The following is a 27,886-nucleotide window of genomic DNA, read 5'->3' on the forward strand; positions in this document are numbered from 1 at the left end:
TCTTTAGTCCCTGCGGGGTGTGGAGGGAGCATATTGCATCCCCGACTTACAGTGCTTAGTTTTGGGGTGTTGCGTGCGGGTGGGGAACTGTTGCCCGCACCCCCCACCTTCCCGAGCCCCCGCAGCGGCCCCCCACCCGCTCGCTCCACTCGGGCCGCGCGGGGGAGGGGCGGCGGGAGGCGGGGCGTGCGGCTCTGCGCGGCCCCCACCCGCGGCCCGGGCGGCATTCCTGGGAGGCCGGCGCTCTGACGTGGACCCGGGGGCCGCGGGCGCGGCGGGGGGGCGGCGGCTCGGGGGCTTCTTAAACCCCCCGCCCCGGCCTGGCGCGCACTTCCCGAGCACCGCTCCGCCCCCGGAGGGAGAGAGAGCGAGACCGCGGCCGAGGAGCCGAGGAGGCCCGCCGAGCCCCGCCGAGCCCCGCCAGCAGGGCGCGAGAGAAGTTAGACAGGAGCGCCGCGCCGCGCTGCGAGTCCCGCGGTCGCGCCCCGACAGCGCCCGACAGCGCCCGACAGCGCCCAGCCCGGCCGCCCGCCGCCCCCGCCGCAGCCCGCGCCGCCCGCCGGCATGATGAACAGCAGCGGCTACTCGGACGCCGCCGGCTTCGGCCTGGCGGACGAGGCGGACGAGATGCCGTCCACGGAGAAGGACCTGGCGGAGGACGCGCCGTGGAAGAAGATCCAGCAGAACACGTTCACGCGCTGGTGCAACGAGCACCTCAAGTGCGTGGGCAAGCGCCTGACCGACCTGCAGCGCGACCTCAGCGACGGGCTGCGCCTCATCGCGCTGCTGGAGGTGCTCAGCCAGAAGCGCATGTACCGCAAGTTCCACCCGCGCCCCAACTTCCGCCAGATGAAGCTGGAGAACGTGTCCGTGGCCCTCGAGTTCCTGGAGCGCGAGCACATCAAGCTCGTGTCCATCGGTCAGTGCGGGCGGCCGGGGCATGGGCGCGGCGCGGGAGGGGTGTCCCCTGGGGCAGGGGACACAGGTGCGGAGCGGGCGCGCGGGGAGCCGAGAGCTAGGGCCGAGAGTGGCCCACGGCACCCCTGACGCGGGCCACACGGGCGCTGCCTGTGCACACCCCTCTCGGGACAGCGAGCACCCGCTGGGGGAGGAGACCTGACGGCGTCCGAGCTCTCCCGCTAAAGCCTCCCCGCGCACACTCACCCACCCGCTTCCTTCGGACAATCCCCCGGCCCATGCGTGAGGGGACGCGGCCAGTGTCAGCGAGTGATTCCTGGGGGCCTCTCCCCACAGCAAAGCAAATGGCCCCCCAGCTCCCAGACCCTCCACAGACCAGAGGCGGGCTGAACATAGGTCCCAGCCACCCTATCCACGGGCTCTGAGGCCGAGAAGCTGGTGGCCGCAGCTCGCGAGGCCCTCTGCAGGCATGTGCTCTGCAGCTGGGTTCAGGCCGGGGCCGGGGCAGGCACGGCCCAGCCTCAGAAACCTAAAAAGGCACTGAGCGAGCGCAGGGAGCCTTAACCCCTGCCAGTCCTCCTCGGCTTCAGCCTGCGGGGAGGGGGCTCCCCATGTCCAGGCCCTGCCCCAGCCCACCCCCAAAGCCTGGGATTGGCTGCAGCTAACGGTCCGGGCGCAGGGAGGGAGGGGAAGGCCCGGGCAGGGGAGGAAGTCATTGAGTGTAACCAGATTTGGAAGGTGTGTAGTGCTGGGTGGGGGTGGGGCGGCACTCAGAGCTGGATAGCCGGGAACCAAGGGTGGGCTTGGAGTGGCCGGAGGCTGCCCTTCTCCTCACAGCTCTGTAGTCCTCTCTGTCTTAAGAGTCCTGCTGGGATTTACAGGAAGGGGCCGTTTGGCCCCTGCACCCCAGGACCTCAGGAGGGGAGTTTCACATGGGGCCAGGTGGACCCCCACACACGCTGTCCCAGATAATGGGATGTCTGTCCACCCCCACTGTCCCTCAGGGCCATCTCTAGGCCTCCTGAATTAGCAGCTGAGGTCAGTCCGGGGCCCTTTGCCCTGTCCAGTCCCCTCCCTAGGCCTTACCCCTCCTGCCCTGACACTGCCCCCCCACTCCACCCGCCTGCCCTGGCCTGGAAATAGCCCTGCCTCCGTGACACAGCAGATGCCTCTGAGCTTTCCAGAAGGACAAGCCTGAGGGCAGGGGGTGGGGGAGGGCGCCCTGGTGTGTACTGAGGGCCACTGAGGGGGTGGAGGTGGGGGGTCAGTCAAGTCAGCCTGGAGCTGGCGGCATCCCTGCACCTGGGATTGGGAAGGCCAGGCTGACAGTCCCAGTTGGGGTCGGGGGAGGCCTCCTCTTCCTGTTCCCTCTGGCTGTCAGCCCCTCTCCAGGCCTCATCCTTCCTGAGCACACCTCTCCCCTCCCCCATGGTGGAGCCTTGCTGGGGGTGGGGGGGAGGCTTGGCTCATAGTGGAGAGGAAGGGGCCAAAGATGCTTCTGGTTTGGGGGTGGAGGGAAGCGCCCCGGTTCCTTCTGAGAGGAAGGGGAGCCCGTCCCCACTCAGCCAAGTGGCTCACTCTTGCTGATGAGATAAACTGTCACAATTGGGCTGCTAGGCCTCAGGGTGAGGGGTGCCCCCCCCTCGCTGCACCCCAGTTAGTGGTGGGAAGGGGGCTGTCCAGGGGGCTGCTCCCCGGGCATTGTCTCAGGACTGGGACAGAGCTTCTGAACACCTGGTGGGGGGGTGTCAAAAAGACTCCTCACTTCTCTTTCCAGAGGGAAGTCAGGGTCTGGGGTGGGAGCTGGGAGCTGAGACCACCTGAAAGTCCACCTGAAAGAGGGGTCCTCAGCCAGGCTGAAGGAGCTGTGTGCCCTGCTTACCCTCACCGCCCTGTCCTGGCCCCCACCGCCCCCTCAGCCCCTCCGAACAAAGGGGCCTATGAGGCAGCTCTGTCCCGCAGCTGTTCCCCAGTTGCTATTCCTTCTCCTGGAGCCAACATGGAGGGAGGGGCTGGAGGGGGCAGCAGCTGTCCAGGCACCTCCCTAGGCCCAGCCTCTCTCCTCCTCCCCCTCCACTTGAGGCTGGGGTGGCCTCAGGGACTAGCTGTCTGGCTCCTCCCACCCCTTTGGGGGTATCCCCAGGCAGGCCAAGAGGTGAGCCCAACCTCCTCTGCCGGCCTCCAAAGGGGAGGAGGGAGAGGAGGGTCATTGCTCCCAGAATGGGACCTGGGCCCCACTGCCCCCCTCCTGCCCGGAGCCTGGACCACTGGCTGGCTGGCCCAGGGCCAGCTGCTGGGGAGAAACCTCTCTCTCCAGCAAACATGAATGACCACCCCCGCACCTCCCCACAGCCTTAAGGCCTCCCTCCCAGAGGTCTGGCTCGGTTTGCAAGAAGCACTTGTGAGTGTGTGTGAGCACTGCGGCTGTCAGGGCTGCGAGAGGCCCGAGGCACTGGGGCGTCCAGGCTGTGTGAAAGTGCTGTGGGCCTGTGTGTTTGAGAGAAAGCACGGGGAGGCAGGGAGTGAGTGTGTCATGGAATCCGAAAGCTGCCAAACCATTGTGCTGCAGTGGAGCCAGGGGAAAGGGGCGGGCTGGGAGCTGCTGGGGAAGGAAGGATGAATCAGTGCAGGGTGGGGGGGCCCAGGGGGCCAGAGCCCCAGCCAGAGGGACCAGGAGACTGAGGTTCCCCTCCCTGGGCAGGGGGAAGGGAGGAGGATGCCTGGGGTTCCCCAGCTGTGCTCTCCTAACACCCTTCCCAAGATCTGGGGAAGTCAAGTCAGGGTAGGAAAAGCTGTGTAAGGGGAGCCTCCAGCCCCACCCTCTCCTATCTCTTGGCAACCTCAGTAAACAAGACTCTTCGCCCCCTCCCAACCTCCTGAAAGCAGTGCTCAGGGAAGCTGATGGATTTCAGGCCTGCATTGCCTTTCACAAAGAAACTGTATTCCAAAGATCTGCCTACACACTAGGTCACCCTGGGCTCCTGGATATTTCCCTCTGACTGTTAAAGGGGAACTAGGCCCCCAAAATCCCAGGGAAGCAGTTCTGGTCCAAAGTGTTCCTCAGAGAGGCTGATGGGTAGAGTGTGTCTCAGCTCCTGAGACTCGAGTCAGATGGTTGCCCTATCCCCTGGCTCCCATCAGGCCCCAGCTGAGAGCTCATCAGGCCCCAACATTTGACAACGTGAATTTAGGCCTTAATGGAGCATGTGCTGGACCCCCCCTCCCATGCTCCCCCCAGAACCCCTTGATTCCAAAAGCCCTTATGGCATTCGGGATAGAATGTGGGTGGTCCTTCTCTTCTCCAACTTCAGTTTTAAAAATATTCATTCATTCATTCAACCAATGTTTATTGAAACCCTACTAAGTTCAAGTCCCTCAAGGTAGAAAGATAAAACCCAGTATCTAGAGTGAAAAAAGCCAGACCAAAAGCATACTGTATGATTCCATTTATATAAAACTCTAGAAAACAAACTAATCCACTGTGACAGAGAGCAGCTCGGTTGTTACCTAGAAGGGAGGACAGGAGCAGGCAGGAGGGAGGGCTTACAAAGGGGTATGTACAAGGACACTTTGGAGAGTGAGGAATAGTTTTATTTGTGGTGACGGCTTTGTGGATATATCCATATTGTCAAAGCTTCTCAAACTGCACTCTCTAAAATGTGCAGTTTGTAGCATGTCAAATATACCTCAATAAAACTGATCACAAAACAAAATAGCATCTGCCCCTGAGAGGCTTGCAGCCCAGGAGGGCCAGACAAATGCAGGATAACTGCATGGATAGGAGACAGACTCAAGTGCCATGGCAGAGGTGACAGTACCTACCACAAGAACACAGAGAGAAGCAGCCTCCGGGAAAGAGGGAGAGAATTTGGTAGGCAGAGAAGGGGTGGGCTTCAGGAGTAGGAGGCCTGGGCCCTGGGCCCCAGCAGGTGCCTCAGGAGCAGGGCAGGTGAGGGAGGGCCCCCTGGGGCAAAGCTGTCTGGGCAGCAGAGGGTGGGGCCCCTGAGCCAGCTGTTCCCTCCACTCTGCAGACAGCAAAGCCATCGTGGATGGGAACCTGAAGCTGATCCTGGGCCTGATCTGGACTCTGATCCTGCACTACTCCATCTCCATGCCCATGTGGGAGGATGAGGACGACGAGGATGCCCGCAAACAGACCCCCAAGCAGCGTCTGCTCGGCTGGATCCAGAACAAGGTGCCGCAGCTGCCCATCACCAACTTCAACCGCGACTGGCAGGACGGCAAAGCCCTGGGCGCCCTGGTGGACAACTGTGCCCCGGGTGAGTGGGCCAGTGGGCACATTGTGGAGCCCTTAGCCTGGAAGGACAGTGGGGATGGGCTGGGGGTGCCTAGGCTCGTGGTTGTCACCTGCAGGGTCTGCCTCTCCTCCATCCAAGAACTGCTGCTGGAGTCAGCCCTGCCCGAGGGTGTGCCACATTCTGCAGGGGCAGGAAAAGATTTAACACCCTTCATTTTATAGACTAGGACATCAAGGTCCAGAGAGGGCCAGTGACTTATCCGGGAGCACACAGCTTATCTGTGGCGCTACTTCCCCTGGAGCCCGGGGCCTTGACTCGCTGCCCCATGAACTTTCTGCCTCGCCACATGGCACTGTTCCCGCTGAGCTGAGAAAAGGCCACTGTGGCGGGCTGTAGCAAGAAGGCCAGAAGTCACACCCAGAGAAGGCTCTTCTCTGTGGGACCCTGGGACAGATCTGAGGAGTTGAGGCCTAGGATGGTGTGGGCTGAGGCTGTTGTGGTACTGCTTGGTGGCAGGTGACCCAGCCTTGCCCCCTCTTGATGTGGGCCCTGCCATGGTCAGGTGGGGCAGCCCAGGGTCCATGAGAAAACTGAGGCATTTCAGGCTAGACCCCTGCCCCACGGACAGCTTCCTTTCAGACCCTCTTCTCCTGAGAAGACAGGTCCTCCTGGGTTGCTCAGCTCTGCCTGGGGGAGCCACAGCCCCCTGGGAGAATCCTTCTCCACCCTGGGGTCAGCGGCGGAGCAGGGGGTGGGAGGCGGGGGCAGGGCCGCCTGGGAAGCATTCCCAGCTGCTGAGCCCTTGCCCACAGCTGGTGTGGCTGCCAGCAGTGAGCTCAGCTGTTCCAGCCAGTCACAGATTCCAGCCTGTGAGCCGGCCCCCTCCCCGCAAATGTGCGTGGTCCCCCTCCTCCAGCTCCAGCCTGGACCAAGCACCCCATCACCCTGCACCCCTTCACAGGAGTGATCTGGGGCTGCCTCTGCATTCTTCCCGTAAGGAGGGCTGGGCTGCTGATGGCCTTGGAGGAGAACTCATCCTCTCCCATAGGCCCTTCCATGCCTCAGTTTCCCCAAGCGGGCAGTTAGGGAGGGAGAGGGAGTCTTATGCCCTGAGGCTGGTGTGGGAAGTACTTAGAGATCTAGGACTGTAGGGCAGCTGAGGAGACCTTCTAGGGGATAGGTCCTAGGCAAATGTAGGACAGGGACTCTGACCTCCTCCACCCACCCTTGAGGCATCTAATGAGGCCAGACAGATCTGGAAGGCGGTCCTCCCGGCGGCTGTTGTTCAGGGTCTGTGCTGGGGCCTGGGCAGGCAGGAGGCTGCTGGTAGGGTTGGTGCCAGGCTGCGTCAGCTGGAGCAGAAAGGCCTCATTGTTGGTCGCAGGGAGGGCTGCCGTGCCTCTAAATGGTGATGGGCACTGGAACCTGGCTGGTCAGGGGCTTAGAGCTGGGTGGGAAGCGGGGTGAAGCCATAGCCTCCCAGGGTGTCGCAAAACAAATGCTCTGCATTCTGGCTGGGTGCTCCCCCTCATCATCCTCTCCTTCTACTAACTCTCCAGGCCTATGTCCTGACTGGGAGGCCTGGGACCCCAACCAGCCCGTGGAGAATGCCCGGGAGGCCATGCAGCAGGCCGACGACTGGCTCGGGGTGCCCCAGGTACACACTGAGATGGAGCAGGGGCAGCAGGAGGAGCCGCAAGGACCCCTGGCAGCATGCAGGTGAGAGTGGCCTGCTGGGGAACTGGAGCACCGGGTAACACCGTTCCTTTCCATGGCAGGTAATTGCTCCCGAGGAGATCGTGGACCCCAACGTGGACGAGCATTCTGTCATGACCTACCTGTCCCAGTTCCCCAAGGCCAAGCTCAAACCTGGTGCCCCTGTCCGCTCCAAGCAGCTGAACCCCAAGAAAGCCATCGCCTATGGGCCAGGTATGTGTGTCCCCTGGTGGTCCCGCCTGGGCGGCTGGCACGTGTGGGATCTCTGTGAGTAACCTGGGCTCTGCTCCCACCCCCAGGCATCGAGCCCCAGGGCAACACTGTGCTGCAGCCTGCCCACTTCACCGTGCAGACAGTGGACGCCGGTGTGGGTGAGGTGCTGGTCTACATCGAGGATCCTGAGGGCCACACCGAGGAGGTATGGGGAGGCCTCTAGGGAAAAGGGATTCACTTGGGATTGGAACAAGAGAGCATGGGGCTAGCAACAGGAATGGCTGCTAGAGCTACCCCATGCTGTAGAGTCTGAGGAAAGTGTCACCATGGGGGACTGTGGGGTCAGGAGGAGCTGCAGCCACAATGGCTTCCAATGTTTTATCTTCTAAACAGGCCAAGGTGGTTCCCAACAATGACAAGGACCGAACCTATGCTGTCTCCTACGTGCCCAAGGTCGCTGGGTTACACAAGGTATCTCCCTGTGAGCCCCCTGCCATCCTGCTGTGCACAGCCTTGGCTCTGGCTGAGTTGACCCATCTCTTGGCCACACTTCACCCTTGCCTGGTGCCCCAACCTCTTACCTCCTCGGCTCTGCTGTGCCCTCTACCCTCTCAGAACCACTCACCCCAGAAGCTAACCTTTGACCTCTGACCCTAGGTGACCGTGCTCTTTGCTGGCCAGAACATTGAACGCAGTCCCTTTGAGGTGAATGTAGGCATGGCCCTGGGAGATGCCAACAAAGTGTCAGCCCGTGGCCCTGGCCTGGAACCCGTGGGCAACGTGGCCAACAAACCCACCTACTTTGACATCTACACCGCGGGTAAGGACAGGCCCCAGGGGGTGTCAGGTGGGCAGCCTCTGACTGTGGGCAGGTATGGGTGGGGGCTGGGGCAGAGATCCCAGCCAGAGGGTGGGTGGTCTCAGGATGAGGGAGCCCTAAGCAGCTGTGTGTGTCCAGAGTGGCACTGATGGCCTTTGTCTGTGGCAGGGGCTGGTACTGGTGATGTTGCTGTGGTGATCGTGGATCCTCAGGGCCGGCGGGACACAGTGGAGGTAGCCTTGGAGGACAAGGGTGACAGCACTTTCCGCTGCACATACAGGCCTGTGATGGAGGGGCCACACACGGTGCATGTGGCCTTTGCTGGTGCCCCCATCACCCGTAGTCCCTTCCCCGTCCACGTGTCAGAAGGTAAGGACCGTACATGGATCCCCACAATAGCCCTTACCAAAGCCAGGGTACAAAGAGAATTGCCCCCAAATTCTGGGTCTGAGGATTGATAGGAAATGAAGCACGAAATCCAATCCGGGGGTGCAGCTGGCTGAGGCTGCGGTGGGCGGGAGGAACAGCGGGGGTGGGGGATGGGGAGAGAGCTCCTCCTTATCACCCCTACCCCCACTCTGAGGTGGCTGGAACCCATAGAGGGTCAGGAGACCACAGTGAAGGGTACCAGAGCAGGTGCCGCCTTGGAAGGGTTGAGGGGGAGTGACAGGGCTACCTGGGTGGGGGCATATACAGTGAGCCCCCAACTCTGCACCCCAGGTGGTAACGCCCCTATTTGTTCTCTCCCTGCACTCAGTGCCGTCGTCCACCAGGCCGGGAGAGTGGTGCCACGTTGGTACTCTCCAGCAGAGGTGGGGCCAGGCATGGCCATAGCTGACTGGCCCACCCTGTGCTGGGTGGCATGGCCCAGGCCATGTGGAATCACCCCCATTCCGTGGCATTCTGTGGCAGGCCCCACGTTCCATGCCATTGTCTGTGTTCTGTGGCAGATCTAGTGTCTTTGCCATTTGCTTGATGATTTCTGTGATAAATTCCGTGCCATCGCCTGTGTTCCATGACACACCCTGGATGGGGCCATCGCCTGCATTCGTGGTTGTCCTACATTATGTGTCATTGCCTGTTTTGTGGCACCCTGTGGGTTTCATGCCATTTTGTGGGTTCCGTGGCAGGCTGAGATTCTCATTCTTTTGCCTATGTTCCATGGAAAGGTCAGGGCTCATTGTCACCAGCCGTGTTCTGCAACAGGCTGATTTCTATGCATTGCCTGTTCAATGGCAAGCTTCGTGTTACATGGCATAGCTCTTGTTCCGTGTCATTGCTGACTTTTTTGTGGCATGACTTAGATCCTATGTTGCTTTAGTGGCTCTGAGAAGGCCCAGATGGTTGTAGGTGGATGACCTTGGGGGTGGATAAAGGGTCCTTCCCTGTTTTTCTGAGCCCCCTCCCAACCTGAGCTCTACCATATGTTCCCCCAGTGGCACTGGGTCTGAGAGCCTAGCAAGAAGGGTTTCTTGGAACCTGTCTGATCCAGGCCCGTAGCCAGCTCTCCACCCACCATGGCGGGGGCGCGAGGGTCCCAGAGCAGGGCTACAGGCCATGGCCTTGTACCTGTGAGGGGTTAGAAGGACTGAGCAGTGATGTTGGGGGCAAGTGGCTGATGCTCTGTCCAGGCCCCCTGAGTCCCCCCAACCTCCCCTCTCCTCCTCCCCCAGCATGTAACCCCAACGCCTGCCGTGCCTCTGGGCGGGGCCTGCAGCCCAAGGGTGTGCGCGTGAAAGAGGTGGCTGACTTCAAGGTGTTCACCAAGGGCGCTGGCAGTGGGGAGCTCAAGGTCACAGTCAAGGGGCCAAGTGAGTAGCAGACCCAGGGCAGGGGGCAAGGGGAGCGGGGAGGAAATGTGGCTAGTAGTTCTGAGCAGAAGCACCGTGGATCTCAAGTATGCTGTCTCCTCTGTGCCTCAGTTTCTCAGTCTGCAAGCTGGGAATGATCCTCTCAGCCCTCAGTGCTACACTGGGCTGCTGTGCACAGGGAAGACACAACCCGTCCTAAGTCCCAGCACCACCCACTAGTAGCACTGCCCTGAGCTGGGCCTAGGTCCAGGCTCCTTGAGGGGACTGAGGAGATGGGGCTTGCAGAATGCTGATCCCCCCATCTCTCCAGAGGGTACAGAGGAGCCGGTGAAGGTGCGGGAGGCTGGGGACGGTGTGTTCGAGTGCGAGTACTACCCCGTGGTCCCTGGGAAGTACGTGGTGACCATCACATGGGGCGGCTATGCCATCCCTCGCAGGTAAGCACCATTCGCCCCCGCCCCCATGCCCTCCTGTCTGGGCCATCACAGGGAGAGGGGAAGGGAGGAGGCTGCATGAGGACTGGAGAGATGAGGGGAGGGGGTGCCTCTGCAGGGGCACTTTTCAGCTTGGACACCAGCTCCGTTTCTGCCCAGTCCCTTTGAGGTACAGGTGAGCCCAGAGGCAGGAGTGCAGAAGGTACGGGCCTGGGGGCCCGGTTTAGAGACTGGCCAGGTGGGCAAGTCAGCCGACTTCGTGGTGGAGGCCATTGGCACGGAGGTGGGGACACTGGGTAAGTGTCTGGGTGGCCAAAGGTGGGAATGCCGTGGGGGAGGGGTGTGGCGGAAGGACAGAGTGACTGGGGATGGGGATGGACATGCTGGGGAGTGTTGGGATGAGCAGGGCCATGGCAAAGGGGGTGGCTGCGGGGGGGGGGGGGGGGAGGGGGACCTGCCTGAGTGTCCAAGCTGCCTCTTGTGCTCCCTGACCCTCCCCACCGTGCCTAGGCTTCTCCATTGAGGGGCCCTCACAGGCCAAGATCGAGTGTGATGACAAAGGGGACGGCTCCTGCGATGTGCGGTACTGGCCCACGGAGCCTGGGGAGTACGCCGTGCACGTCATCTGTGACGATGAGGACATCCGTGACTCGCCCTTCATTGCCCACATCCAGCCAGCCCCGCCCAACTGCTTCCCAGACAGGGTAGGGTCCCAGCTCCTGCATGCCAGCTGGCCCAGGGATGGGGTGCACTGGCCTCCTTCAGTCCCCAACCCAGCCCGCCACTCTTGTCTCCACACAGGTGAAGGCCTTTGGGCCCGGCCTGGAGCCCACTGGCTGCATCGTGGACAAGCCTGCTGAGTTCACCATTGATGCCCGTGCGGCTGGCAAGGGAGACCTGAAGCTCTATGCCCAGGTGGGGCATTGCCCGTTCTCTGCTGCCCTTGCCACCAAGGCAGGGACCCCAGGAGGGTGGGGCCAGGCTGGAGGCTGGAGCCTCCAGGAAGGAAGTTATAGCATCACAGAAGGTCAGGCAGGACTGATTCTCATGGCCCTATACGTGCTATGGAAATTAAATTTTGTATTTTTTTACTGATGATAGTCTTAAGAACATATTTTACCCAAAATTCCTTTTTATACTGATAATTGGCAATTGAAAGATGATTTCATTGAATAAGACTGGTTTCCCAAGTCAGTTTCTCAGGCTAGAGGTTAATGACCATGTTCTTGAGGCTCCAAGAGGATGATTCTTCTTGAAAAGGCTCGTTATTCAATTTTAGGAACATTGATTTAGCCCAGCCCCTCCCTGACCAAGGCCTTTCAGAAATGAGGAAACCTAGGCTGGGAGAGCAGGCCACACAGGTGGCCTCCAGGGTGGGCTCTGGCCACCAGAGCCTGTGGCACTAGGCTGGTGGGGCCTGACGTCAGTGGCGGGGGCAGGGCGAGTGTGTTGGTGAAGGCAGGGGGGAGGCGCCGAGTTGGCCTGGAGCCAGCAGAGGGCGCTCTAAGGAGGCCACAGCTGGGACCTTTACTTGGGCAATGCTCACAGGACGCGGACGGCTGCCCCATCGACATCAAGGTGATCCCCAACGGAGACGGCACCTTCCGCTGCTCCTATGTGCCCACCAAGCCCATCAAGCACACCATCATCATCTCCTGGGGAGGCGTCAACGTGCCCAAGAGCCCCTTCCGGGTGCGTCCTCCAAGCTTGCCCGGTGCCCACTGCCGGGGTCCCAGAAGGAGGGCTGTCCCGGGTCCCATGCCACTGCCACCCTCCCCACCTCAAGGCCCCCAGGAAGAGGCCAAAGCTGGTCCAGCTGAGGCTGGGGCGGGTGGTGCTGGGGTGCAGAAGGAGCCTTGAGGGAAGGCCCGGGCTGAGCATTGACCCACCCACAGGTCAACGTGGGTGAAGGCAGTCACCCCGAGAGGGTGAAGGTGTACGGCCCCGGTGTGGAGAAGACCGGCCTCAAGGCCAACGAGCCCACCTACTTCACAGTGGACTGCAGCGAGGCAGGGCAAGGTGTGCAGCTGCTGGATAGGCGGGGCCTGGGTGGGGCCCCAGGTGGGGGTTGTTGAGCCCCCACTCATGGCCACATGCCTGCCTCCCCTCAGGCGATGTGAGCATTGGCATCAAGTGCGCCCCTGGCGTGGTGGGCCCGGCAGAGGCTGACATCGACTTCGACATCATCAAGAATGACAACGACACCTTCACAGTCAAGTACACGCCCCCAGGAGCCGGCCATTACACCATCATGGTGCTGTTTGCCAACCAGGTACTCCGGCCCCTCGGCTTTTAGGCTTTTGGTAGTCACAGCGACCGGCACCTCCCAGGTCTAAGCAGGCAGCTGGAAGTCCAATTCCAGACACAGGTGGGGCGCTTCCTGTGTGTGGCAGGGTGCCTCAGAGGAAACAAAGGGGGCTCTCTGGGACGCTTCCTTTGTCCACACCGGGTCCCTTGGGGGCATCCTGACCCAGTACCTAGCCCACAACAGGGTTGTGGTCCCCTCTGGAGAGCCCTGACCAAGCCTTTCCCATCCAGGAGATCCCCGCCAGCCCCTTCCACATCAAGGTGGACCCGTCCCACGATGCCAGCAAGGTCAAGGCTGAGGGCCCTGGGCTGAACCGCACAGGTGAGTGTCGGGCAGAGGCCGGGGCTGGTGTGAGGTGGGGGCTCGGTGGCTGGCAGGCCCTCACCACTGTCTCTGGGTGGGCTCCCAGGTGTGGAAGTTGGAAAGCCCACTCACTTCACGGTGCTGACCAAGGGGGCCGGCAAGGCCAAGCTGGACGTGCAGTTTGCAGGGGCAGCCAAGGGCGAGGCTGTGCGGGACTTCGAAATCATAGACAACCACGACTACTCCTACACTGTCAAGTACACGGCCGTCCAGCAGGTGTGCTCTGCTCCCCTCACGCCCTTCTCCCCTCACGCCCTTCTCCAATCCCCAAGGACCAACTCTGGGTCCTGGGCCCTGTCCCTGCCTCCATCCTCTTGCTGTGGATTTCTGAGCCTCAGAGGTCCACATCAGCCATGCCAGTGTTGCCAGGCTGTGTCTTACACCCAGTTCTGGCCTATTGTACCCAATAGGGCAATATGGCAGTGACGGTGACCTATGGTGGGGACCCTGTCCCCAAGAGCCCCTTTGTGGTGAATGTGGCACCCCCACTGGACCTCAGCAAAGTTAAAGTTCAAGGCCTCAACAGCAGTAAGTGGAGCAGGAGCCACCCTGGGAGTGAGGGTGGGGTGGGCTGGAGTCTCTGCTTATGGTGTCACTTGCCCTCCACACAGAGGTGGCCGTGGGGCAGGAACAAGCATTCTCTGTGAACACCAGAGGGGCTGGTGGTCAGGGCCAGCTGGATGTGCGGATGACCTCGCCCTCTCGACGACCCATCCCCTGCAAGCTGGAGCCCGGGGGTGGAGCTGAAGCCCAGGCTGTGCGCTACATGCCCCCAGAGGAGGGGCCCTACAAGGTGGACATCACCTATGATGGTCACCCGGTGCCCGGCAGCCCCTTTGCCGTAGAGGGTGTCCTGCCCCCTGACCCATCTAAGGTGAGGAGAGAGGGGCTGTGGGAGCTGGGAGTTGGGGGCTTGTGGGGAAAATGGATGAGTCTTAGGGGCAGAGGCCAGAGAAACTTATGTGCCTGGAGTGGACACAGTTGAGGTCTCAGGGCCAAGGCCCGCCCCACCACAGGACCTGCCTTGGAGACAGCTTAGTATTAAGAGCCTGGCCCTGGAATCAGACCTGGGCTTGAATCCTGGGCTCACCAATTGGGACCAATTACCTAATCTCTCTGCCTCCATGGCCTCACCTGGAGTTGTTGTAAGTACTCAGTCCACAGTAGCAGCTGTGGGTGAAGGTGCTTAGCTGGGTGGGCAGCCATGAAGGCCGGGCTTGGGAGAGGCCGGGTGCAGGGAACCCACACATCTGCTCCTCCCGCAGGTCTGTGCTTATGGCCCCGGTCTCAAGGGTGGACTGGTGGGCACCCCTGCGCCGTTCTCCATCGACACCAAGGGGGCTGGCACAGGTGGCCTGGGGCTGACTGTGGAGGGCCCCTGCGAGGCCAAGATCGAGTGCCAGGACAATGGGGACGGCTCATGCGCTGTCAGCTACCTGCCCACAGAGCCGGGCGAGTACACCATCAACATCCTGTTTGCCGAAGCCCACATCCCCGGCTCGCCCTTCAAGGCCACCATCCAGCCTGTGTTCGATCCGAGCAAGGTGCGGGCCAGCGGGCCGGGCCTGGAGCGAGGCAAGGCTGGCGAGGCAGCCACCTTCACTGTGGACTGCTCGGAGGCCGGCGAGGCTGAACTGACCATCGAAATCCTGTCAGATGCTGGCGTCAAGGCCGAGGTGCTGATCCACAACAACGCCGACGGCACCTACCACATCACCTACAGTCCCGCCTTCCCCGGCACCTACACCATTACCATCAAGTACGGCGGGCACCCCGTGCCCAAATTCCCCACCCGCGTCCACGTGCAGCCCGCCATCGATACCAGTGGTGTCAAGGTCTCAGGGCCCGGTGTGGAGCCGCATGGTGAGTGGACAGGAGGAGCCAGGAGGGGTCAAGTTGTGGGTCAGGGAGCTTGAGTAGTCAGCAAGAGGGAGGGAGGCAGAGCCGATGGCTAGGAGGGCAACCTGGGGTGAAGGGCGGGCCCTTGGGGCAGCCCCGGAGTCCTTATGAGCCCAGACACCCCAAAGGAGGAGCTGAGGGGAAGAGCTGGCTCAGAGATGGGCTTTGCTCTCGTGAGCAAAATCGCATCTGTCCATGGGTGTTTTTATGGGGAGAGTCTTCCTCTCATCAGCTCAAGGGATCCCTGATCCAAAAAAGCTAAGAACCCTGCTCTGGAGGGTGCAGAGGGAAAGCTCTGGGGTAGAGGGTGACAAGAGGCAGGAGATAGTATGTGTGAGTGGCCATCTGCTGGGGCCAGAGCCTGGGCTGGGCATGGGGTGGGGCAGGGGACACAGGACCCGCCCCGGCCTCCAGGGTGCACAGCTTGGAGAGCGAGGTGAGGCTGTGGGAGACCGTGGGAGACCACCTGGAGCTCCCGGAGGGGCAGAGAAGGGCTGGGCTCTGCCTGGAAGAGCAGCCTGGGAGTCAGCAGGGGGAGGGGAGCAGGGGAGGGCCTGTGTGGAGGCTGCCCCCAGCCCATGCTGAGCACGCCCCTCTCGGGATCCAGGTGTCCTGCGGGAGGTGACCACCGAGTTCACTGTGGATGCGAGATCCCTAACAGCCACAGGTGGGAATCACGTGACGGCTCGCGTGCTCAACCCCTCTGGCGCCAAGACAGACACCTATGTGACAGACAACGGGGACGGCACCTACCGAGTGCAGTACACGGCCTACGAAGAGGGTGAGGGGCAGGGCCGGAATCTGACGATGGCACCTCCAGGTGGGCAGGGGAGGCGGGCGCCACACACCTCTGATTGACTCTCTGTGGCTGGCTTCCAGGTGTGCACTTGGTGGAGGTGCTGTATGATGACGTTGCTGTGCCCAAGAGCCCCTTCCGAGTGGGCGTGACTGAGGGCTGTGACCCCAGCCGCGTGCGGGCCTTCGGGCCTGGCCTAGAGAGTGGCTTGGTTAACAAGGCCAACCGCTTCACTGTGGAGACCAGGTATCCTCCCCTTTCCTAACCTTGACCTGAAGCTGTGGCCACCCTGCTGCCAGCCAACTTACCCTCCCCGTTTGTCCTTCTGTCTGTGCCTTAGTCCCACATCCTCTCTCGGGTGACGAGGGAACTCACCCCACCATGGGCCCAGCTCAGCCCCTGCAGCTCGTCCCTCCTCAGCTGGGCCCCGGTGGCCTGCCCTCCTTTTCCTTCCTATTTAGCTGCCCCTCCATCCCGGCTCACTGGTCCCAGCAGAGCTGACGGGGGTGTCATCTTGCAGGGGAGCTGGCACAGGGGGCCTGGGCCTAGCCATCGAGGGCCCCTCAGAAGCCAAGATGTCCTGCAAGGACAATAAGGATGGCAGCTGCACCGTGGAATACATCCCCTTCACTGCTGGAGACTACGACGTCAACATCACCTTCGGGGGGCGGCCCATCCCAGGTGTGTGGAGGGGCAGGGGGCATTGGGGAGGGTAAAGGAGGGCTGCAGGACACATGCTTCCAGAGGGACACTGGAAGTCAGATGTGAAAATTCACAGAGGGGACCCCCTAGAGCAGGTTGGGGGGAGCCCAGGGGCAGGGAGGATATGGAGGAGGCAGGCGGCAGGTGCTGCTGGTGTGACAGTCCCCCAGTTCACCCCAGAAGCCTGACGCTGGCCTAGAGTGCCAGACCTTGGTCGTGCAGGTCCACTGCACTGTGGGTCCACCACTCAGCCCAGGCCCCTCAGAGCTCCGTGAAGACAGCCTGTGCCCTCCTGCGGGCTGTGCTGGTTGGACGTGTCACGTCTTCAAATATGGCATGACGTAGGCCTGCCATGACTGGAAATTTTTTCCCCATAACTTATCTAATTACACAGTTTTTATTATATCAGCCACAATGTCAAATATACATTTTATTGTTTAAAAGTATTCCATTTTTCACATTTTATTCATTAGGGAGGCCTTCCTCCAGGCCCAAATGAATGCGATTTACCCAGCGTCAGTCTGTGGTCAAGTTCATTTATTCTCATTAATGTTTTCTGAGCAAGTTCCTAAGCATTTTTACGTGTTTGTCTGACCTCCCCGTGGGCATTTGCAAGGCAGGGAAGGCCCCCTTCTCCATGGCGTCCCAACGTCAGGGAAACCCTCCTGGGCAGGTGGGTAAACTGACGTCCTCCTTGCAGGGAGCCCGTTCCGGGTACCGGTGAAGGACGTGGTAGACCCTGGGAAAGTGAAGTGCTCAGGGCCAGGTCTGGGAGCCGGTGTCAGGGCTCGGGTACCCCAGACCTTCACGGTGGACTGCAGTCAAGCTGGCCGGGCCCCCCTGCAGGTGGCCGTGTTGGGCCCCACAGGTACAGAATGTCTGGGGTAGGGTGGAGGCGGGTGGGTGGGTGTTAGGAGGCTCTGCTAACCCTGCTCCCTGCCTAGGTGTGGCCGAGCCCGTGGAGGTGCGGGACAAAGGGGATGGCACCCACACCGTCCACTATACCCCAGCAACCGATGGGCCCTACACAGTAGCTGTCAAGTATGCCGACCAGGAGGTGCCACGCAGGTGAGGACCCGCCCTGGGCTCCTGTGCTGTGGCTGAGCTCCGGGGCCACACCTGCAGGGCCACTGCCAGGCCCAGGGGAGAGTCTCCCTACCTGTCTGAGCTTGATCCCTCCAGCGGCCCCATCCTACCCTTCCCCAGGGCTCTCTGCCTGGAAGCCACACCGCCCCAGGGGCTTTTACACCAAAATGACCGCCTTAGGAAAAAAAGTGCAGGAGGTCTGGGTGAGGGCACCCTCCTAGGACCCTCCACTTTAAACAAACCACAGCACTTCCTGGGGAATGGAGAAGCGCTCAGGCTCTGTCCGGGGCTCCCAGGATGGGGAGTGACCCTCCCCTGAGATTCAGGATGTCATACAGCTTCCAAGAACTGGTTCCCACTCCCTGCCCACAGAGTCAGTCCTCCTGCCCCTGTCTGGAGAGGACTCCAGGCCCAAAATGACTTAGAGCCCCTCACCCCTGACTCCCAGCCAACTGTCTACCCCTTCTGCCCCCCAAGCCCCTTCAAGATCAAGGTGCTTCCAGCCCATGATGCCAGCAAGGTGCGGGCCAGCGGCCCCGGCCTCAACGCCTCGGGCATCCCTGCCAGCCTGCCCGTAGAGTTCACCATTGATGCGCGGGATGCTGGCGAGGGGCTGCTCACCGTCCAGATCCTGGTGAGTCCCCGTGCAGCCCTGATTTCCCTGCTCAGGCTCTGGGCACAGTAGGTCTTGACCTCTGCTTTGCCCCCAGGACCCCGAGGGTAAGCCCAAGAAGGCCAATATTCGAGACAATGGGGACGGCACGTACACTGTGTCCTACCTGCCGGACATGAGTGGCCGGTACACCATCACCATCAAGTACGGCGGCGACGAGATCCCTTACTCACCCTTCCGCATCCATGCCCTGCCCACTGGGGATGCCAGCAAGTGCCTTGTCACAGGTGGGTACCCTACTTCCCTTGCCCTGCCCGCCCCTAGCTGCTCCCCAGTCCCCCAACCCAAGCTGAGCACAGCCTAGACTCACACTCTTCTCTCTTTCCAGTGTCCATTGGAGGCCACGGCCTAGGTGAGTGCCCTTCCCCTTCCCTTGCTGTGGCCCAGGGTGGCAGGGGCCGCTGGGAACAGAGAGGGCTGGGCCCAGCCCCTGCAGCCGCCTGACCAGGTTCTTCTGCATGGCAGGTGCCTGCCTAGGCCCCCGCATCCAGATCGGGGAGGAGACGGTGATCACTGTGGATGCCAAGGCAGCTGGCGAGGGGAAGGTGACCTGCACCGTGTCCACGCCGGATGGGGCGGAGCTCGACGTGGATGTGGTTGAGAACCACGATGGTACCTTTGACATTTACTACACAGCGCCCGAGCCCGGCAAGTACGTCATCACCATCCGCTTCGGAGGGGAGCACATCCCCAACAGCCCCTTCCACGTGCTGGTGAGTTCCGTGGCCACAACAGGACTAGACAGGTGGAGGAGGTGGGCCCCGCCCTTTACAGCTGCGGGGAGCCCAGAAGCTGTCCCCAGGGAATCCCAAACCTATTGGATGGAGCCAGGGGCCACAGTGTTCCACAATCAAGCTTTTGCTTCCTCATTGCCTCCCAAAGTGGGAGGTGAGCACAGCCCTACCTCTGGCCTGGTGGCCACAGCTCTCGAGGAACTGGTGTGTTCCTCTCTGACTCTCAGGCCCAGTGTCCCTGGCTCTATCTCCCCAGAGGTGGCCCTGCAGGAGGATGAAGCCCTTCAGAGGGTTAGGCACCTGAGATGTCCACCCAGGATTTCAGGTCCCTGGGCTATTCTCTAAGTCGCTCCTGGTCCCAAGAGCCTGCCACACCCTGTGCCCCCTGTGCCTTGCCTCCCCAGGCGTGTGACCCCCTGCCCCATGTGGAGGAGCCCTCTGAAGTGCCGCAGCTGCGCCAGCCCTACGCCCCTCCCCGGCCCGGCACCTGCCCCACACACTGGGTACTGCCGCCTCCCACTGGGCAGACCTCGACCTCCTCTTCTTCCTCCTCCCCTTCCTTCATTTCTTCCCTCTACCTTCTGCAGCCAGGGCTGGGGCATGGTTTGGGGGCCTCTTGGGGAGCAGGTGGGAGCCAGGCTGGGCAGATGGAACCCCAGCTGGGCACAGTACCCTTTTCTTGCAGCTGCTGTACCTTTCCTGCCACTCTGGTTTCACCATCAACTATCTTGTTCTTTCCTCACTCTCTCTGACTTCAGTCTTGGTGCAGGCCGAGCTCCCAGGCCTTCCCCAGCTAATGACCGTTCCCTCTCGCCTGCCACAGGCCACAGAGGAGCCGGTGCTGCCCGTGGAGCCAATGGAGTCCATGCTGAGGCCCTTCAACCTGGTCATCCCCTTCGCTGTACAGAAAGGGGAGCTCACAGGTACTTTCCTGGGGCCCCAGGCATGCGGGCTCAGAGATCCTCTTCCTGGCCTAGCCGCTTGTCTTAGGAAAACTGGGCGGCAGCAGAACCACACAGGAGCGGGCCTAGGACAGCAGGGAGGTTGTAGGAGGAGAAACCGGGGCCTCCCTAACTCTGTCTGCCCTGCAGGGGAGGTGCGGATGCCCTCCGGGAAGACGGCAAGGCCCAACATCACAGACAACAAGGACGGCACCATCACGGTGAGGTACGCGCCCACGGAGAAAGGCCTGCACCAGATGGGGATCAAGTACGACGGCAACCACATCCCTGGTGAGTTGGGGGCCAGCACGCTTGGGCTTCAGTGAGAGGAGCCAACAGACTTCCAGCCTGCTTGCCTTTCTTCAACAAATACTTATTGAGTACCTGCTGTGTACAGATACCATGTGAGGCCCTGGGAGGCTTATGTCCTGGTGGGAGGCAGATGTCCTTCTAGGAGCCAGGTCCTCACAGCTCCGCTGGGAGGCTGCTGGAAGGTGCTGGGGGCCAAGGTGAGCTCCGGCAAGCCTTGTCCCTCTGCTGACCCAGCCCCTTCTCTGTCTACCCTAGGGAGCCCCCTGCAGTTCTATGTGGATGCTATCAACAGCCGCCATGTCAGTGCCTATGGGCCAGGTCTGAGCCATGGCATGGTCAACAAGCCAGCCACCTTCACCATTGTCACCAAGGATGCTGGGGAAGGTGAGGATTGCTGCAGGCAGGGGCTGGGGTGGGATCTAGCCAGGTGTGGGGGCAAGGGCAGGACCCCTGATCTAAGCTCCACCTCCACCTACAGGGGGTCTGTCGCTGGCCGTAGAGGGCCCGTCCAAGGCAGAGATCACCTGCAAGGACAACAAGGATGGCACCTGCACTGTGTCCTACCTGCCCACAGCGCCTGGAGACTACAGCATCATCGTGCGCTTTGATGACAAGCATATCCCGGGCAGCCCCTTCACAGCCAAGATCACAGGTGAGGTGGACACACAGGCACGTGAAACCTACGAGAGATACACACCCCCTGCACGTGATGTAAGCACAAGCCCATCCTATTTATGTCGCTTGGAACATTAGGGCAGAGGCCCCTTGAGGTGGAGGAGGTCATTTTTGGATAAATGTAAGGAATACTCTATCCTCCACAGCAGCTAAGAAACATTCAACCCTCCCCTCCCCGTGCTTCAGAAGACATTATCTCATTTAGTCTTTAAAGTAACTCTTGAGAAGTTAGGGTGCTGACAATCCTTTTGGTAGATGAGGAAACCTGTCCCAGAGAGGTTGAGCAACTTGATTAGCCAGCCAGGAAGGGCCTGTGTGGTCCAGGCTAGTGTTCTGTTTCCACACCACCATGTGCCTCAGGATTCAAAGACACAAAGCTTCCTGTGGGAATTGAGCCCATGAGGACTGAGGCAGCACGGTGAACTGGGTGCGGGCCCATCGTGGTCTCTGGTAGCTATGGTGTGAATGCACACTGTGCTTTTCTGGGCCTTGGGCCTCTGTGTGCCTGGGAGCGGTCCCCAGTTTCTGCTGACTTCAGCAGGGTCTGCCTGGGAAGTTTCCTGAGCCCTGTAGGCAGGGCCTGCCTGAAGTCACAACGGCCTGATGCCCTAACTCCCCCTCTAGGTGATGACTCCATGCGGACCTCACAGCTGAATGTGGGCACCTCCACCGACGTGTCACTGAAGATCACCGAGAGTGATCTGAGCCAGCTGACGGCCAGCATCCGTGCCCCCTCAGGCAACGAGGAGCCCTGCCTGCTGAAGCGCCTGCCCAACCGGCACATCGGTGAGCAGGGGGCCTCTCGGCCCGGGCGTGGGGGGCCCTGGAGGGAGGCTCTGCCTGCCTGACGCCCCCTCTCCACAGGGATCTCCTTCACCCCCAAGGAGGTGGGGGAGCACGTGGTGAGCGTGCGCAAGAGTGGCAAGCACGTCACCAACAGTCCCTTCAAGATCTTGGTGGGACCGTCTGAGATCGGGGACGCCAGCAAGGTGCGGGTCTGGGGCAAGGGCCTGTCCGAGGGACAGACCTTCCAGGTGGCGGAATTCATCGTGGACACTCGTAACGCAGGTACTTCTTGCCCCAGAGGTCTCCATTGCGCTGGTGCATCCCATGGGCACTGACCTCCTCTCCTGCCCAGCACCCCTTGGCCATACCCTCCTCCCTGAACTCCCTGGCCCCGTCTCTGTTGGGATTCACATTCAGAGCCCCTTTGGGAGAAAGTGAATGTCCCCATGCCAGTTCTTTCACTTTTAAACTTCTCCCAGAGAGGCTAAGAAAATGAGTTTCTGTCTTTCCCTTGCTTACTGGAATCCAAGAGGCCTACCTTAGGGAATTTTCCAGGTAGTCTGTCCCATGGCCCTGCCTGGGACAGTGGGACAGTGCCTGGCTCCCCGCCAGCCCCCACTGAGGCATTTTTGCTAGTGATCACTGTACACATCAGAGGCCCATTCTTGGCGGAGCCTGTAGTTTGGAGAGGAGAGAGCAGAGTGGCTTGGGTGGCACAGGACTAAGGGAGATGTGTCCCTCGCTTGCCCCCAGGTTATGGGGGCTTGGGGCTGAGTATTGAGGGGCCTAGCAAGGTGGACATCAACTGCGAGGACATGGAGGATGGCACGTGCAAAGTCACCTACTGCCCCACTGAGCCCGGCACCTACATCATCAACATCAAGTTTGCTGACAAGCACGTACCTGGTAAGGCTCTGGGCTGAGGCCCAGTGGGGAGAGGCCAAGAGGCTGGGAGGCAGGCAGTCTGAGGCGCCTGACCCACCCCAACTGCCCCTACAGGAAGCCCCTTCACTGTGAAGGTCACTGGCGAGGGCCGCATGAAGGAAAGCATCACCCGGCGTAGACAGGCGCCTTCCATCGCCACCATTGGCAGCACCTGTGACCTCAACCTCAAGATCCCAGGTGTGCAGGGGAAGAGCTGGGCTGGGGCAGAGAGGGCCGCCCCAGCGAGTCTGCTCTTGGGGTCCCTGTCCTGCTCACTCGTTCCTCACCTCCCTCCACTCACCCTGGCTTCCTGGGTCACACAGGAAACTGGTTCCAGATGGTATCTGCCCAGGAGCGCCTGACGCGCACCTTCACGCGCAGCAGCCACACGTACACCCGCACGGAGCGCACAGAGATCAGCAAGACTCGAGGCGGGGAGACCAAGCGTGAGGTGCGGGTGGAGGAGTCCACCCAGGTTGGCGGGGACCCCTTCCCCGCTGTCTTCGGGGACTTCCTAGGCCGGGAGCGCCTGGGCTCCTTTGGCAGCATCACTCGGCAGCAGGAGGGTGAGCAGAGATGGCGGGGTGGTCCTCACGGGGAGGGGGGGGAGGTGCGGGTGCCCAGGCCCTGGACGGCCAGGGCCGGTCTGAGCAGAGGGGAGGGGGTTTTACCTAGGATGGAGGGAAGGGCTGGGACCAGCAAGAGTGCCAGTGTCGCCATGACAACCCCAACCTTATAGGTGAGGCCAGCTCTCAGGACATGACCGCGCAGGTGACCAGCCCATCAGGCAAGATGGAAGCCGCAGAGATCGTGGAGGGAGAGGACAGCGCGTACAGCGTGCGCTTTGTGCCCCAGGAGATGGGGCCTCACACAGTCACTGTCAAGTATCGTGGCCAGCACGTGCCGGGCAGCCCCTTCCAGTTCACGGTGGGGCCACTGGGCGAAGGTGGTGCCCATAAGGTGCGGGCCGGAGGCACGGGGCTGGAGCGAGGAGTGGCAGGAGTGCCAGGTGAGGGGCAGGTGACCGGGAGGAGAGATGGGTCAGGGAGGCCCGCGTGAGGCCAATGGTGCTGAAGAGCCCTGCCTGCCTGCCTGCCTGTCTGCAGCCGAGTTCAGCATCTGGACCCGGGAAGCAGGTGCTGGGGGCCTGTCCATCGCTGTGGAGGGTCCCAGCAAGGCGGAGATTGCATTTGAGGACCGAAAAGATGGCTCCTGTGGCGTCTCCTATGTCGTCCAGGAACCAGGTAGGTGTCCACCTGGGGTATGGGGCTGGGCCTGCCTGCCCAGATTGGGCTCCTGCTTACTGGCTAGGCAGAAGGTCCCTAGGGCTACAGAACTCCCCTCCCCCAGGACCCCACACATGTGTCTGTCTCCAGAGCTGAGCCTGACCAGGAAGCCCCTCCAGGGACAAGGCTGGGTGGGATGGTTCCATCCCTGGCAACCCCACCCCAGGGGCTGTGCTTACTGGCCTCCTTCCCCAGGTGACTACGAGGTCTCCATCAAGTTCAACGATGAGCACATCCCAGACAGCCCCTTTGTGGTGCCTGTGGCCTCCCTCTCGGATGATGCACGCCGCCTCACGGTCACCAGCCTCCAGGTGTGTGCCTGGGGTGGGTCCCTCTGTCACCTGAGAGATGGGCAGGAGTCAAAAACCACAGGCTTGCGGGGCCAGGGACTTAGCAGTGACCATGGAAGGGCCAGTCAGAAGTCCCCTCTCCTGTCTATAACTGCATAAGGCAGGGCCCTTGGGGACGGTGGGCTCCATCCCTGTGGGCTTGACCCTGCACTCAGGCACTCCATGCCTTGTTTCCACCTTTTACAGTTTTGTCTCCCTGTCCTTACTGCCACCTGTAATTTCTTGTTCCACCTCCTTCTGAAAGTTCTACTAACACTAGATGCCAAAATTATGAGAATGTAGCATAAAATGAATAGAAAATAGGAGTGAGCTGGTTTGCAGAGTGTACCTGAAGGGCTAATCTGTAAGTGCACACACATGGCCTTCAGAGCCTGGGCTGGTACTCTGTTGGCCCTGGGACCTGCCTTGCTTTCTCCTGTTGCTGATTTCCAGAGAGATGGTGTCTGCCTTCCACTCTCTCACGGGGAACATGCGCAAGGCAGGCTCCCAACAAGTCACACTGACGTGCAAACTGGGGCTGTGTGCTCAGGGGACACACTGTAAAGGAGCCTGCTATGCGAGGGGGACAGAGCTGGCCTTGCCCCAGACCCCTCCTCCCAACCTTCCAGCTGCTCCTCAGGGTGGTCATATCAGTCCCTGGAGAGGCCCTGTGCATCTTCTCCCCCTACTCCAGGACCAGGTTCCCCCCTACAAGGCTCACCTTCCCCTCCCCCAGAGTCCTCACTCTGGTCCTCCCCATTGGCCCACCTCCTCCTGGCAGTCCTCCTAGGCCAATCCAGCCACATGCTGCTTCCCTCATTAGAACACCTGAGGCCCACACAGCACTGTCAGGCACTGGCCCTGCACCGTCAGCCTGCTTCACACAGTGTCAGCCAGGACAGGGCACATCGTCTCTCATCCCCATGTACCCAGCACAGCTAGGGCGCTGCCGCTCACAGCAAGTGGACATTGAGGGTCTCAGACCAGCTCCTGGCTCCTCCCTGCCCAGGTGTGCTGGCAGGCAGGGGCCGCCGGGCTGGGGAGGGGCAGTGGAGCCTCTGGGCTGGGCTTAAGGTGAGAACAGTGGGGCGCTCCACCAAGACCACTGCAGTCTGGCCCTCCCAGGAGTCTGAGCATCTTGGTGGCCTTTGCAGGAAACGGGGCTCAAGGTGAACCAGCCAGCGTCCTTTGCGGTGCAGCTGAATGGTGCACGGGGCGTGATCGATGCCAGGGTGCACACGCCCTCAGGAGCCGTGGAGGAGTGCTACGTCTCCGAGCTGGACAGTGGTGAGCTGGCCCAGCCCCTGCCACGCCAGGACCTTCTGGGAAGGGGAGAGGGAGGATGGAGGCTCACCCACCAACCCTCTACCCACAGACAAGCATACCATCCGCTTCATCCCCCACGAGAATGGTGTCCATTCCATCGATGTCAAGTTCAATGGTGCCCACATCCCTGGAAGTCCCTTCAAGATCCGTGTTGGAGAGCAGAGCCAGGCTGGGGACCCAGGCTTGGTGTCAGCCTATGGTCCTGGGCTCGAGGGAGGCACTACTGGTGAGTGCCTGGAGGTGGGGAGCAGGGTGCCTTTGGGGGTGCTCGGCCACTAGTCCAGGACTGCCTTGCTCTGGAGGCTGGGGCAATGCTCCTGAGCACCAAAGTCCTGGCACGGGCTGCCTGGGGGATCCTGGGGCCCGGCCTCGCTCTGGGCCACGTGCCCTTGCCGCCTACAGCCTTGCTGCCTCTGGCCCCCAGGCATGTCGTCAGAGTTCATTGTGAACACCCTGAACGCGGGCTCAGGGGCCTTGTCTGTCACCATCGATGGCCCCTCCAAGGTGCAGCTGGACTGTCGGGAGTGTCCTGAGGGGCATGTGGTCACTTACACTCCCATGGCCCCTGGCAACTACCTCATTGCCATCAAGTATGGTGGCCCCCAGCACATCGTGGGCAGCCCCTTCAAGGCCAAGGTCACAGGTGAGTGCCAGGTGGGAGGAGGTCTGTCTAGCCTGCAGCCCAACTCAGATGGTTCCAGTGGCCACTCCCCTCTGGGTCCTAGTCTGTCCCCAAACATCATGGTCCAGTTGCTGGGAATGGAGGTGGGCTGGCCTTCCACAGTACCCATCCTGTGGAGTCCTGCAGGACCATTTTAAAAATCTAGTCCTTTTCATCCTGGTCCCCCACTCGATTCAGCTCTTCCCGCAGGGGCTCCCAAACTTTAGGTCCACTTCCTTCCCTTCTGGCCACCTGTGGTCCTCGCTTCCAAGAATAAATATTCCTCAGAGTCAATGCTTATTAGCAAGCTCCCCTTCTTGAGTCTGCTGGAAGGATGCGCTGGGCACGTGTTCCTTCCTAAGCAAGACCCTTGCCCTGTGAGTTAGCTGGGCTCCCAGAGCCTGCAAGGATGAGGGACGTAGCCTCAAGGCCCAAGCCCCAGAGCCAGGCAGGCATTGGAGCCGGCAGTATGGGCTGGCTGGGAATGGGCCGGTTGGGAATGGGCTGGGCGCCCTTGGAGGGAGGCAGGCAGTGAGTCCCACCTGGTGGCAGTGCCACCGAGGATCCACTCCAGGGGAAGGGCAAGAAGCCCATCTGACCTGCCTCATGACCACCTGGATCTGCCCCTCAGGTCCCCGACTGTCTGGAGGCCACAGCCTTCACGAAACATCCACGGTTCTGGTGGAGACTGTGACCAAGTCATCCTCAAGCCGGGGCTCCAGCTACAGTTCCATCCCCAAGTTCTCCTCAGATGCCAGCAAGGTGGTGACACGGGGCCCCGGACTGTCCCAGGCCTTTGTGGGCCAGAAGAACTCCTTCACCGTGGACTGCAGCAAAGCAGGCAGGCTGGAGGGGGAGGGGAGAGGAGGGCACTGTCCCAGGGTGGGCTTGTCTGCAGGGATGGGGCAGGTGGGAGTGAGAAGCCATTGGGGAGCAGGGTGTGAGCCTGGGGTGGAGGTGGCCCTGCTGTGAGCGCGTCCCTCTGCCTCCTTCTCCAGGCACCAACATGATGATGGTGGGCGTGCATGGGCCCAAGACCCCCTGTGAGGAGGTGTATGTGAAGCACATGGGGAACCGGGTGTACAATGTCACCTACACTGTCAAGGAGAAAGGAGACTACATCCTCATCGTCAAGTGGGGCGACGAAAGTGTCCCTGGAAGCCCCTTCAAAGTCAACGTGCCCTGAATCCCAGAAGTGCCTCCCCCAGCCTCGGCCCCCACCTCTGGCCAAACACACACACACTCACACACACACTCACACACACAGACGCCACACCCAGATGCGCTAGTGCAGAATCAGATACCACAAACACCTGCCCGGGGTGAAGTGAATGGCACAGCCTCCCCTCCCCACTGTGCCCTCGGAGAGGGCCTTGTCTGTCTCAGGGCAGTGTCCTCCTCCTGGAATGTGACATGAGAGCAGATTAGGGCCAGGGTCAGGGGCTGGACAGGGGCCTGGGGGCCAGAGAAACCCCAATTTTCAGGTGGGGCTGAGGCCACTAGGGGAGTATTGTGTTGGGGTGTCTGTGTGTGAGAGAGAGTTCTCCCTCAAACTGTACTGCCGGCCCATCGCCTGCCCCTGAGGACTCCTTGTGGCCACTCTGGTGGCCACACCTCAGAGTGTTAAGGACTTGGAGAAGAAAGCACAGTCAGAGAAGAAAACAGACCCAGAGCATGCGGCAGTGGAGTGGCCTGTGGACTGGCCCAAGCAGTGTATATGCCGCCCAAGCCAGGCTTCCTGGGGGACTAATTTCTTTTCTTTTTTTTAACCATTGCACAGCTCTGCCCCATGGGGGGCCTTTTTTACACACTGCGAGGCCCAGCTTTCTGGGGGGACTTTTGCACACATCATGCGGCTCAGCTGGGAGCCGCTTAGGTGGAAAACTCCAAATAAAGTACGGCCTGTCGCAGAGA

The 27,886-nt window shown here is 61.1% G+C and overlaps 1 protein-coding gene across 2 annotated transcripts; it reads left to right on the top strand.

The window, feature by feature from the left end:
* The first annotated feature begins 326 nt into the window (after window positions 1-326).
* FLNC (filamin C) lies at window positions 327-27,886 on the top strand. 2 transcript variants are annotated; one of them, XM_012789164.2, is made up of 48 exons: window positions 327-919; window positions 4,950-5,198; window positions 6,737-6,834; window positions 6,956-7,106; window positions 7,193-7,311; window positions 7,500-7,577; window positions 7,764-7,926; window positions 8,095-8,295; window positions 9,600-9,737; window positions 10,048-10,174; window positions 10,331-10,467; window positions 10,682-10,875; window positions 10,973-11,086; window positions 11,720-11,863; window positions 12,067-12,190; window positions 12,283-12,443; window positions 12,710-12,800; window positions 12,889-13,058; window positions 13,253-13,370; window positions 13,454-13,716; window positions 14,108-14,705; window positions 15,349-15,522; window positions 15,621-15,783; window positions 16,058-16,218; window positions 16,940-17,107; window positions 17,184-17,307; window positions 17,803-17,959; window positions 18,036-18,225; window positions 18,327-18,350; window positions 18,464-18,711; window positions 19,137-19,235; window positions 19,556-19,655; window positions 19,824-19,964; window positions 20,241-20,369; window positions 20,464-20,637; window positions 21,285-21,446; window positions 21,525-21,728; window positions 22,200-22,352; window positions 22,446-22,568; window positions 22,694-22,936; window positions 23,110-23,379; window positions 23,477-23,614; window positions 23,852-23,967; window positions 25,140-25,272; window positions 25,361-25,537; window positions 25,736-25,954; window positions 26,604-26,813; window positions 26,971-27,886. In XM_012789164.2, the coding sequence occupies exons 1-48, from the start codon at window positions 565-567 to the stop codon at window positions 27,156-27,158; spliced, it is 8,181 nt and encodes a 2,726-aa protein (XP_012644618.2). In that variant the 5' UTR covers window positions 327-564; the 3' UTR covers window positions 27,159-27,886. The 2 variants fall into 2 exon arrangements, with proteins under 2 accessions (XP_012644618.2, XP_012644617.2); XM_012789163.2 differs by lacking the exon at window positions 19,137-19,235.

This window comes from Microcebus murinus, chromosome 9, assembly GCF_040939455.1.
Source record: "Microcebus murinus isolate Inina chromosome 9, M.murinus_Inina_mat1.0, whole genome shotgun sequence".
NCBI classification, from domain to species: Eukaryota; Metazoa; Chordata; class Mammalia; order Primates; family Cheirogaleidae; genus Microcebus; species Microcebus murinus.

What these genes read in the sequence shown, in the direction of transcription:
- FLNC (XM_012789164.2), top strand. Translation starts at nt 565, where the DNA reads ATGATGAACAGCAGCGGCTACTCGGACGCCGCCGGCTTCGGCCTGGCG. An exon ending in CATCACTCGGCAGCAGGAGG is followed by an intron (nt 22,937 to 23,109) that starts GTGAGCAGAGAT and finishes CCAACCTTATAG; the next exon opens with GTGAGGCCAGCTCTCAGGAC. An exon ending in TCACGGTCACCAGCCTCCAG is followed by an intron (nt 23,968 to 25,139) that starts GTGTGTGCCTGG and finishes TGGCCTTTGCAG; the next exon opens with GAAACGGGGCTCAAGGTGAA.